The sequence below is a fragment of the Mus pahari genome, chromosome 2 (genome assembly GCF_900095145.1).
Source record: "Mus pahari chromosome 2, PAHARI_EIJ_v1.1, whole genome shotgun sequence".
NCBI classification, from domain to species: Eukaryota; Metazoa; Chordata; class Mammalia; order Rodentia; family Muridae; genus Mus; species Mus pahari.
The window spans coordinates 29,582,835-29,596,065 of NC_034591.1; the positions used below are offsets into that span (position 1 = coordinate 29,582,835).

A 13,231-nucleotide genomic window follows, 5' to 3' on the forward strand; every position below is an offset into this window, starting at 1 on the left:
CGTGCTCCACTATGTTCATAGCAGCCTTATCTATAATAGCCAGAAGCTGGAAAGAACCCAGATTTCGTTCAACAGAAGAATGAATACAGAAAGTGTTACATTTACACAATGGAGTACTACTCAGCTTTTAAAAACAATGAATTCATGAAATTCTTAGGCAAATAGATGGAACTAGAAAATATCATCCTGAGTGAGGTAGCCCAATCACAAAAGAACACACATGATATGCACTCACTGATAAATGGATATTAGCCCAGAGGTTCAGAATACCCAAGATACAATTCACAGACCAAATGAAGCTCAAGAAGAAGGAAGACCACAGTGTGGATACTTTGGTCCTTCTTAGAAGGGGGATCAAAATATCCATGGGAGAAGATACAGAATCAAAGTTTGGAGCAGAAACTGAAGGAAAGTACTTCCAGTGACTGTCCCACCTGGGGATCCATCCCATATACAGTTACTAAACCCAGACACTGTTGTAGATGCCAACAAGTGCTTGCTGACTGGAGCCTGATATAGCTGTCTCCTGAGAAGCTCTGCCAGTGCCTAACAAATACAGAAGTGGATGCTCAGAGCCACCCATGGGTCCCCAATGGAGGAGCTAGAGAAAGGACCCAAGGAGCTGAAGGGACTTGCAGCCCCATAGGAGGAACAACAATATGAAGCAACGAGGCCCCCCAGAGTTCCCAGGGACTAAACCACCAGCCAAAGAGTACACATGGAGGGACCAGTGGATCCAGCCACACATGCAGCAGAGGATGGCCTTGTGGGACACTAATGAGAGGAGAGACCCTTGGTCCTATGAAGGCTTGATGTCCCGGAGTACAGGAATGCCAGGACAGGGAAATAGGAGTGGGTTGGTTAGTGAGCAGAGGGAGGGGGAATGGCATGGGGGGGTAGGAGGGGAAATGAGGAAAGGGGATAAAATTTGACATGTAAATAAAGAAAATATCAAATAAATAAATAAATGTAGTAATTAATGGAGTAAATAAAGAAAATATCAAATAAATAAATAAATAAATAAATAAATAAATAAATAAATGTAGTAATTAAGAGCTCACTAAATTTACTACTGGAAATGAGAAATATAACCAGGGAAATTCATTTATACCTCACAGCTTTGAAGTAGCACCCAACACATTCTCAAGAATTGTGTATGTGTGGCTGTAGGTGTGTGTATGTGTGTTTGTTTGTATATGTGTATGTATGAGTGCGTGTATGTGTGTATGAGTGTGTGTATGTTTGTGTTTGTGTATGTGTATGTGTATGTGAGGCTGTGTGTATGTGTGTGCATGTGTGTATATGTTTGTGCTTGTGAGTGTGTATATGTGTGTGCATGTGTGTATATATGTTTGTGCTTGTTTGTGTATGTGTTTGTGAGTGTGTATGTTTGCTTGTATGAGAGTGTATGCGTGTATATGTGACTATGAGGGGGGTGGGGTGGGGTGTGTGTGTGCCTGCTGCTGGGGATTTGAGCCAAAGCCTTTACTAAGCACATGCCCTACCACTGAACTGCAGTCAAATTCTCTTACTTTTCTTTCATTTATTTTTATATTTTATTTTGAAACAAAGTCTTAAAAACTGGCCTGTGGTCTTCCTGCCATAACCACTGAAGTAGCCAGAATTATGAGCCTAGCTGAAACCAGTAGCTTTTAATAGACACAAACTTTGTGTTAGAGACAGGAATATCCAAGTTCAAGGGCTACCAGGGTTCAGAATAAGAAAGACCCTGTTAGAGTCCCCAATGAAGGAGCTAGAGAAAATACCCAAGGAGCTGAAGGAGTTTGCAGCCCCATAGGAAGAACAATATGAACTAAACAGTATCCCCAGAGCTCCCTGGGACTAAACCACCAATCAAAGAAAACACATGGTGAGACTCATGGCTCCAGCTGCATGTGCAACAGAGGATGGCCTAGTCAATCATCAGTGGGAGGAGAGGCCCTTGGTCCTCTGTAGGCTGGATGCCCCAGTATAGGGGAATGCCAGGACCAGGAAGAGGGAGTGGGTGGGTTGGTAAGCAGGGGGAGATGGGAGGGGATAGGGGATTTTTGGAGGAGAAACTAGGAAATGTAAATAAATGTAAATAAAGAAAATATCTAATAAAAAAGACCCTGTTTAATACTACTACTACTAATAATAATAATATTAATAATAATAATAAATGAAGGAGAGAAAAGTGGAGGAGGTAAGGAGATCAGGAACAGTAAGAAAAAAATGCAGGCAGGTAGAGAGAGAAGGCCGGAGAGAGGGTGGAAAAAAAGAAAATCTAAGTGACTTTATGTCATGTATAATTCACCACAACTAAATTTTATAGATTTTTTTAACTCAAAAATATGATTGAACATTGTGGTGGCATGTACTTTCAGTCCCAAAACTTGGCAAGCAAAGACAGGTGAATCTCTATGAGTTGAAACCCAGTCCAGTCTATCTTAGTAAGTTCTAGGTCAGCCAAGGTTATATGAGACCCTATCTCAAAAACAACATATATATAATCAATATATATCCCAAACAAATAAGACATAAAAATATTTAAAGACATTTTCTCGAGAGGAAATTTGATGAAATCACCAAATATCTTTGGGAAGATGACTCCCTTCTTGAACATGCTATGAAAACCAAGCACGGGGCTATTCTATCATAATCATCCCTCCTTACTAGAATTAAAATCTAAAGTTTATAGAAAACGGTTTGTTTCTTTTAAAAGAACTACGTAGAGAGTCTATAAAGTATAAAGAAAAATGATGACATAATTTTTTTTTTAATGGACCTGTCTCCACACACCATCACTGGATAGCCTTCATCCACAATCAAGCACTAGCATTCTTTCTTCTTTCTCAGTCCCTGGAGAAGTTGACAGCCCGCTCCTGCTCCTGCTACTTTCCCTGTGCCTGCCCCCGACCCTTGCCCAAGCCCCCAGCCACACCCCTGCCTCACTGTACCAGTCATTTCTAGGTTTTGTTTTTCCTTTCCAGAATGACAACAGGAGGCCAGCACAGTCCCTCCCCTCCTCTGTGGCTCGTACACTCTGCATTTTTATCACTGTCACAAACCTCTGCCCTGGAAGTGCAGCTTATGCTTCTGTTTTACAAATGTAAAAATTAGCATCTTGGTTGACCAGTGATTCCTAGAAATATGTATGCAACATCAAAATGAGTATACTCTTTTTCTTTTTGTCGGAATTTTACCTCCAGCTGAAGCAATTTTATGACAACTACTCAGTATTCAACAGAGCCATCCCTTTCCCCAGAGAGAATTAATCATAGGCAAGGACTGGAAAAGACATTTCCCTAGTTGAAGCTCAAGCCTGTGTCTGCTGAGAAACCCATTCTATTTTAATTTGCCAATTAAAAGAGGCCTGGGAAATCTCAGGCTGTCATTATCTCATTAAAAATGCATCCTCAACACTCCCTTTCCTCCCTCCGGAGAATTAACACTAAAGCAGCCCAACTGCTCTCTCTACAACTTGGACTTAGCACCATCCTCAAAAGATGACCTTTATCTGGGGTCAAAGGGCGATGGCATCTTCTGCAGTTAATAATTGTCAAAAAGTCTACACAACTCCCATCATTACACCTGTGGACGAGTTACTGAATAGTTAGCACATCTGTGAAATTTACTGAAAGTTGGGAAGAGTTGAAAGGAAATAGAAGCATTGTTTTCTGCAGGTAAGTGGCCAGACACATTTGAAAAAGAAAGTCCTGTGACCAGGCGCTTTAACACCCTCCGCTTTAGAGAATCTTTGGACGATATCTGGCTGTTATTACACCCCTCCTCTCTGTCATACAGCATTATGTATGGCATAGTATCACAAACACAGGACTGAAGGTTAAGAATGCTGGTTTCTGTTTTTATGCCAGCCAGAAATCCTATCGTCTAATAAACTATATGTGGAGATGGTTAACAGGTGAAAATTGGAGTGGCTGGAATCATGTTGTCTGGTACCAGTTTTCAGTTCCCAGTGAGCCATAAACACTAGACACTGAGAAAAAGACAGAAACACGTCAAAGATGTCGGATGCTGCCTCATAGTGAATAACGCCCCTGATTAAGAAAGTACTGGATGATTAAAGGATGCTACTGCCTTTGTGTGTATACTCAAACTTGAATCTGTGCACACACCTGCAGGTTACTAATATTTCCAAAGGCACTTTTGAAAGAATCAGCCAATCCCTGCCTAATAAAATACACCGCAGCATAGTGCACAGGGGGGAAGGCACGCTGTCCACCTCCAAATTTTAAAACGTGTACCTTATTTCCTTGAAATCCCTTTGGACCTGGATCCCCTGGAGGTCCACCAATGCCCTGCTCCAAGATGAAAACCAAGAATTAGTTTGTGCCAAGTTCGGAGGCCAACCAAGGAATTCTTTAGGGTTCCTGGGAATCCGGGTGTCTGTGGCCAGACTGTGACACTTGGATCTGCTTTGGGGTCACAGTTCCATGAGAACCTGCACAGTAAAGTCCTTGAGTCAAGGTCACAGCTTCTAAAACAACGCATACTAAAAACAAGCATGCTTTTAATGTGATGTTTGTTTTCTAAGCCGGTGTTTTTAAGCTTCTTGCTGTGTTGGATTCTACTTTTAGGAAAGGTTTTGCCTATCAATCAATATTCGTATAACATAAGCAGATCATTGAAAACTGTCATTTGTACTGAGTCTGCAATGGCCACTCACCACCTTACTCTGGCAATTCTACACCAAAGCAAAGGACTTGGTTAACCAGATATAACCTAAGAATTCTTGGGTTAAAACCATAACTTTTAGCTTATTTGGGGATTGGTGTTCTGTTGGCTTGTTTTTGTTCTTATGTTTTGTCTTGTTTTGTTTTGTTTTTTCTTTGTGCTGCCAACGATCCAGGCAAGGGCTCTGTGCTTGCTTAATAACCACTGAGTTGTAGCTTCAGATTTTTTTCAGTCCTGAAATTACTTCTTCATACTCATCTATATCTGTTGTTACTTTAAAGGAGACAAGTCCCTCCACTGGAAGAATGATCCAAAGTATTTTCTAGAGTCCACAGTGTATTACTAAGTTATGAACTCATTCCTTGTTCTCAGTAATTAACTACTTGCATGGGAAGGACTAAAACAAATATTTAGATAAATAAATATAGACAAAAAGGAACAACTCTGACAGTTACATTATAGGAACTATCTACTTCCTTATCATACCTTCCTAACTCTCTCCATATAAAATCTTTTCCATTTCCTTAGCTATTGACTAGATGGAGTTATCAGATGTATTGATAAGGTACCTACTGGTACCTGTCTTTAGAAAACCAGAGGTAATCAAAACATTTGTCAAGTGATTTCCAAATTTGACTATGTGAACTTGAAAAATCTGGGAGCCCTTAAAAAATGCTGACTCGTGACTCTCTTCCTACACACTTTGAGTTCATTGAAGATGGTGGGACTGGATCAAGGGGTGGAAGTGGTTGTTGCACCCTCCCAAGGCAATTCTAGTTCAAACACAGGCTTGGGTTTTTTTGCCTCCTTACCTGAATTCCTCTTGGTCCCTTTGGTCCATATGGCCCTGCAGGTCCCTGTGGAATAAAATTAAATATTCCACTTTAGTTCCAATTAAATATTCTAAATATCCATCTTTGTAATGTATAGATTTTAGATGCAAAAACAGGTTCTGGTTGAGAGTCGCTCCTCCCTGACTATTCAAACATCAAAGAGAACAGACTGAAATGATTCTAATAATCCTAATTAACAAAACACCTCAGAGTCAAACTTTGCTTAAATAAAGAAACTAGAAGAAAACTACCATGATTCCTTACACATTTTTTAGTTTGACCTTAAAATGCTTCTGATGTGTGCTGCTTTAAATAACCTTGGATTTGATATCGATGTGTGTGTTCATATCTTTGTCCTATTCTGATTCATCACTAAGGATCTATAAGATGGCTACTGAAGTGTAGACTGTAGAGGAGGGTCTGTCTCTTCCTTGTCTGTCATGTGTCTATGGGAAGCAAGAAACTTGATAAAGTTTGTTGGCCATGATAATTACCTCTGTGTGTGTGTGTGTGTGTGTGTGTGTGTTTGTTATCTTAAGGGATGTTAATCAAGATTAAGCACCAATTATTACCTCGCTGTTTGTTAATTTAATGTATAAAATTATAAAATAGTGGTAGTGTCTTAATTTCACTTCTTTGACTGCAAGCATATTTGGATATTTTCATCATTTTTATTTTCATCTCTTAATGTTCTTCACACATTTTCTTATAAATTTGTGTGAACTTTTCATATCAAATGTGCCATACTTTGTGAACCCTATACGAACATATATATTCATATTTTGCATCGTTATTGCAATGAGTCATGTTCTATAACTGGCAATATTTTCTTTTTGGCACAGAAAGTGGTGCAGCATTTAATCTCGTAACTGTTTCCTGGATTCATTCTCCTGTGCTCGATTGTCCTTCCCTAATTAGAATGTTGCCATTGTCTCACTTTGCTTTGCTCTGAAAACAATCTCTGAGTCTGCATCCTGCAGATCCACCTGTCTCCAGCTCACTGAATCTGCATCCTGCAGATCCATCCATCTCCAGCTTGACAAGCACTTGTCAGTTTCTAGGAACTATCAAGCTATTTAATGTATTTGATTCAGCAGACCAGTGTCATAATTTTATCCTCCTCCTCAACCTTCTGCCATTTTCTCCTTTTACATTCATCCATGCATTTTACACAGATGTTTTTATATTTCATTATCTTGGTTACCTTCATAGTCAATAGTCCTTAACTTGAATGGCAACAATTTTTATTCTAGGCCTTTTGGGATTATTTGTCATTATATTTTTCGATATACTGTCTATGAAGTTTGGTTCGATTAGGAAGTCTTTAATATGCTAAGTTGAATATATCTCTAGTTTAAGTTCCTTACTCATATTTATTTTGAACTAGGGCAAACGGTTATACTATTGATTATATCTTGCTGCATCCCCTACATGTCAAACCCCATGTCATGCTTCCTGTAATTTCACTAACTTCAGAGTTCCTCACTGTTCTGGTTGAAGTTGCATCAGGAGGTCACCCCAGTGCATCTAACTGTACCTCTCATTGACTGCTGGTTATTCTTTCAACCGTAAAGTTCAGTAGGACTGACCTCAAAGATCAGGATGTCACAAAGTGCCCTTAATGGTCTGTGAAAAGGGCATGCAGGGGCGGGGAGGGTCATTATGTAAGTCATGTATTCTTTGGTTTTCTGCTTCATGTTTTACAGATGTGCAAACTGAACTTCAGATCTAGGAGTGACACACATAATTCATCCCAGAAACTTTTGCTTAAGGAAACTCAGGCCAAAAGGGATCACAGATGTTAACATTTTAAAAACATGACCCTTACTTTGTCACCTTTCATTCCTGGTTTCCCACATTCTCCTTGTTCACCCTATAAATAAGCAAGTAAATTAAATAAATATATCAATATATCAATACATAAATACATAAATAAAAGATTGAGTCTTCAATATCCCAACTTTTAGAAAAAGACCCCTAGCATAATTACATAGGGCAAAACTCTGCTCAATTTCATACCATTTCATCTTCAATACTGAAGGAGCATTGGACTTTGAAAATTTTTGCCCATGCGTTGTCCTAACTATATTCTACAGTTATTCAAATCAATGGTACCACCTGATGAGGGTTTGTTTGAGGTTTCATGAGGCAATATGAAGAAAGATAACCGATCACCTACCATAGGTAGTGTACCATGTATAGTTATCTGATTCCACATGATGCTTCCAGCAGCTTTATACAATCAGGAAATGTAAACTCTCTGAGGTATTGTCCCTCTATTGTACAGCTGGTATATAATTTTATATATAACCACATAGCAAGTTTAGAATAGAATTAAGATCTAGACCCAGCTCTCCTTTGACTCAGCCCCTGCATTTTTCATAATGCCACGTTCCATTCTGAATACTGATCTTGGTCAGTTAGTAAGCATTAGAATAGAAAACTGATAGAGAGGGCCTGAGACCAGACTGTATTCTATCTGGAGGAGGCAGCCATGATGAGTTAGCAAGACCCTCTAGAGGAAAATGGAGTCCACTGTTGAGCATGCTACATAGATTTCATTAGTACACAGATTGTATTAGCCTGCCTAGTATGTTATCATAAAACTAACATTAAAATTATGCTTTAGAATTTATAGTGGTATTTCTTCTTTCTTTTTTTTTTTTAAGAATTATTTATTTATGAAAGTACACTGTAGCTGTCTTCAGACACCCCAGAAGAGGGCATCAGATCTCATTATGGATGGTTGTGAGCCACTATGTGGTTGCTGGGATTTGAACTCAGGACTTTCAGAGGTATTTTTCTGATACTACCTGACATTTATTGCTTTTGATAAATGTTAGTTTAACTTTGTAGACTGAGTGTCGTGGTAGATAAGTTCTTGACGTCATTGTGACCATTTCACAATGCACACAAATTTAAAGTACCATATTATACGAAAACATAATTTTCACAACTAAAATGTTATGATCAATATTTGTCTATGAGTTTTACAGTTGTGCAAGTGGAATGAGAACCTCTGAATATTAACCCATTCTCTCAGATGGTTCAAACTGCCCGTAGATAGAACAGAAAGGTGCTAGCCAATCAGAAAGAAAGAACTCACGTTTCCTCAAAGTGCTAACATCTGTTGTTATTAAAACTCTTTAGTACCTGAAACTGATTCTGTGTGTGTGTGTGTTTATTCTGAGCCTCAAAACAATTCATTTTGCTAAAGTAAGAAATCTTGAAGAGGTTAATAGTTTGTTCGCATGTTGGCTGCGGTCTTATTAGCCCAGAGCCCTCCCTTTAACCTCTGCTTCTGTTATGCTTTGTTATCTGTGTGCTGCTTTAGCACATGTTACTCAGTGTGCCACTGGACAGCAATGTAAGAAAATCACACTAGAATAAAATGCAGGGTATTACTCCTCTTTAGAGAGAGTCAAACTATGGAAATAGCTGAAAATACGGCGATTTAATGATATAATTTGTTGCACTGTACTAAATACAGCAGAAATCCTGAACTTACTACTAAAATGAATCCCTATTCTTATGTAAACTTTATCTCATTGTATAATAGCAACCAAACTGGCCAGGCTGTGCGTCACACTTTAAGCAGCAATGCTTAAGGAAGTGGTCTTGTAATCACGAGTTGTGGGTGCAGAGTTTGTGCATGACCCTTTCTGGGATTGTGTGTGTGTGTGTATTTACATACATATTCCAATCATCTAAAAGGAATAGAAGTGATTTATTCTTGCCAGAGCCTGGAAGTCAAACTGATCCAGGAAAAGCTGAATTCTCACTGAGAACAAAGTCAAAAATTTATTTCAGAATGTAAGTGGAAAAATCACTCTTGAAGTCCCAATTAGAGCACAATTAATTTCCTAATGTTGGATGGGAATGAAATGAGTCAACTATCAAAATATCAAGTAGAAAACTACCATAAATACACTCAAAAGTCTCTTGGCCAGAATTCACATTCCATTTGTCCCCAGACAGATTTGTTAGCAATAGGGTTCTGAGAAGCAGGATTTGTTTTGTGGGCAGATTCCTATCAATGAAAATATTGTCTCCACTTTTTCCCCCAGTAAAGGCTTTACCCCCACCCCCTTTTGTTGGGCTCATGAACGCCCATAGAGTGGCCACAATCACATAAGTAAGTGATCTGCCCTATGCCAGCCTTAAGTTTCTAACACTGTTCCTCCTGATTAAATCTTAGCCTGAATGTCTGCACTACTTTGCTTTGACAGCTTGTATTTTTCAAGTGAACTCTTCCAGTGAGTCTAGAGTCTGGAGTCTTTAATTCCACAAAAGAGTAAATTCATCTTCACACACACACACACACACACACACACACACACACACACACACACACACATTTAAATCAAGGTGAGGAAGCTCATCCATACATTTTACTCATCAATTTATTAAATTTTCACAAATATCAGTTTTATTAATGTCTCTCTTGCCTCTTCATAATAACACCTTATATTTTTGTACTAACAAACAGCTACCAATACATTGTCACCCCATTATTCTAACTATCCAGTGTGTATGTAAGTCACCCATGCCTGTATTAATCTAGTCCCATGTTTAAGAGGAAACAGTCACCCTGGTCTGTTGAGTTGCTCATGTTCTTCTAGATGCTGAGTTAGAAAACAGGAGATGTTTCCTTTCTCTTTTAGGCATAACACTGCTGAGGCTGAACTTACAGGCCTATGTGTGGGTTTTCTCCTACGATTTGTGGGGCCCTGACCCAAAAAATACAATCAGACACTCACATACCATGTTTCTAGATAGTTGAACGTTGTAAATCCAACTATCAAACTCTTCCAGTGAAAAATATTCCCCAGAATATTTTCTGTCTCCCTACTTGAAAAAATGTACTTGTAAAAATAATTTTAAAAGGGCCAGAGATGCAGCTTAGTTGACAGGGTGCTTGCCAGTACACTTGGAGTTCTGGGTTCCCTCCCCAGCACCAGATGAACTGAAGGTGTCAGAGCATACTTGTAACCTCAGCACAGGAAGGAAAGGCAGAAGGAACAGAAGTTCAAAGTTACCCTCCACTTCATAGCAAGTTGGAGGCTACCCTGGAAGAGGTAAGAATCTGGCTCAAAAAAAAAAAAAATCAAGCAAAGAACAACAAATTGGTTGTTTAAATATCCATGTAGCTCAGACCCAAAACCCAAAGCTCTTAACTTACTATTCCTGCTCCTTCCACAAGAAGAGAGGCTATAAGTCTTAAAGTTCAAGGAGTAAAACAGAGCTTCGTGCATGATTCCCAGTCCAGCTACAGACAGCCACATTCCATTTGTGAGAGGGGGAGCCATACCTTAGCTCCTTCTCAGACCCAGGAAGTAGCTGATATGGAAGAGAGGTTTGTGGAAGACCTAGCAGGCTTCAGCCATTTTGCAGGAATTCCTGGACTTTTGTCTACCAAACAGAAAGGTGACACAAGATTCACATACTGCAAACTGCTAACTTCTTGGGAAGTAGGAAAGACAAGAATACCTTGAATAGAACCCACTAAAAGTTGCAACCCCACTGTGCAAGTCCAATGACCTGTGCTCTATAGAATAGAATGGTTGGTAGGATTATTTTCTGACTTCAACCAGAAAATCTGCTACTAGAGAACTCTGGGATAGATGTATCGGTGAATCACTGAGTACTCTTAGAGATTCCTGCACACAGTGCAGTTGTTTTTTTTTTTTTAAATTTCTTTTGAAGCACTTTAATCTCCTACTTTGTGTTTTGCAAATAATCATGAAGTTATCTATCAATTTAATACCTTTTATTTACATGTCACACCTACTTTCTCTGCAAACTCTTAGCTCCTTGAGATCAACAGATCTTTATTGTTTATCCAGAACCAACCTTCTCTTTCCTCTGGGGGCTAGCCAAGATCTGGGTTATCAGAGACCATAAGCAACAATACAGATACTCACTCGAGGTGTTAGTATTGGGGAATTTTTTTTATCAGAAAATGTGCTGCTTTTTTTCCTTTTTGTTTTTGGTTTTGGTTTTGGTTTTTTGGTTTGTTGTTGTTGTTGTTGTTGTTGTTGCTGTTGTTTGTCAAATTGGGATTCTTTTCTGAAAGGTTTCATGTTTGCAGAGTTGGTTGGACCCTGAAAACCTACGAGGCACTTCCACTTCTACAACACATAACCATATCTTACATTTCATTATTAGCCTACACTAACTGACTTAAGAGTATATACTTGGAAATGAGGAAGGACAATAATAGTAGTTAGGTTTTTCCTCTCTAAAATTCTGCTTTATTTGTTGTTAACCACTTACCTTGTCACCCTTGTACCCAGGGATTCCCTAGTTTAAACAGAGAAATCAAAAAGTAAAATAAGGTATTACAGAACAGCATTAGAGGAAGTGGTAGGTATTTTTTGCATACAAATTACAACAAATCACATCTTCAAGTCTTGGAAATAGTCCTATATAAGTGCAAGGTAATTTACATCTCTGGAGCTTGGGAAACATATGGCAACAGAGAGGAAGAATAAAGCAATGTTTCCCTATTTCAGTTTATTCTCAGTTCCAGGTTCTTGTGCATCAAATCCAATTTCTTACCCTCTGGATCAAAACTGAAGGAGAAAGTATACACTGAATGTCATCGTGAACACGATGACCATAACTAGTGCTCTCAAACTGTTTCATTAACTTTTAAACTATAAGCTATTGCCTCTGAATGTTTCCCTGGGTGGGTTTGAGACTGGCTTTGAAATGAGCTAATGCCCTTTAGAATATTCATAAATATCTGTATCCATCATGGTCCTCCTTTCAAATTCAGTCTAGAATATATAACATCAAGGAAATGAATGGTTCCTCTATCAACCCTAATGAGTCAGTGACCTTTGAGTTATTGGCTTTTATCTCATGCTAAGTGAGAAGCCAGCACCTCGGCTGTCTTCTGAGTCACTCATGGGAATCCTAAGGAGCCCTTTCTACTGTGTCATTCCCATAAGCCCTCTAAGAGGCACAATTCTGGGTATTAAATGGACTGGGAAATTGCCAACTCCAAGGAACAGTAAGTCTTTTCCATCGTTATCCTATGACTATATTTTTCACGGATAAAATAGAATTGTAAGACTTATTTAATACAAGCTGGAGAAACCAGTGGCATAAATGAGCTAATACTGCCATGTGACCATGAATCCTACAAAAATTTTATTTCATCTGTGTATAACTTTTCCAAATAGAAACCTTAGAGAGGAAGTAATACTTCTTTCTAAATTAATAGCTGCTGAAGAATATAAAATGAAAATAGAGTTGGCCAAAGATAGAGTGACAGTGTGATTTAACCCAGTGTAGAAATACTTGCCCACATGAATTGATCGATTACTAAGATTGTGTTTAAAGTTAAAGACACAGTTAAATTGGTATTTTCTAAAGAAAAATTATGTTTATCATAGCTATGTTTATCATAGCAAGAACATGTAGACTTCCAATTCCAGAATTCTTAGGATATCCTCATTAGGATATTCCACATTGGAAATTTTTGTTGTTACTTCATTTTGAAAGACAGAAAATTAGATTTTGGAAGGAGCCTATAGATGTGCACAGAAACAAGGGAATGCTACCTTCTTCATGGTATATTCTTGTTTTCTTCTCAAAATGCTGCTCACTTTCTCTGTTGATCACCTCTTCAGGGCTTTGTTTGCTTGCTTCTTTCTTTCTTTCTTTCTTTCTTTCTTTCTTTCTTTCCTTCCTTCCTTCTTTCTTTCTTTCTT

At 38.6% G+C, this 13,231-nt stretch overlaps 1 protein-coding gene across 1 annotated transcript in view; it reads right to left on the reverse strand.

Annotated features, from left to right (window-relative positions):
* Col28a1 (collagen type XXVIII alpha 1 chain) overlaps nt 1-13,231 on the reverse strand; it is a 173,094-nt gene that overhangs the window by 145,591 nt on the left and 14,272 nt on the right. Inside the window, exons 7-10 of the mRNA XM_021191488.1 lie at nt 11,787-11,813; nt 7,339-7,383; nt 5,490-5,534; nt 4,248-4,301 (exon numbers count right to left, since the gene is read on the reverse strand). Of these exons, the coding sequence (XP_021047147.1) occupies nt 4,248-4,301; nt 5,490-5,534; nt 7,339-7,383; nt 11,787-11,813 (171 nt within the window). The remainder of the gene's footprint in view (nt 1-4,247; nt 4,302-5,489; nt 5,535-7,338; nt 7,384-11,786; nt 11,814-13,231) is intronic.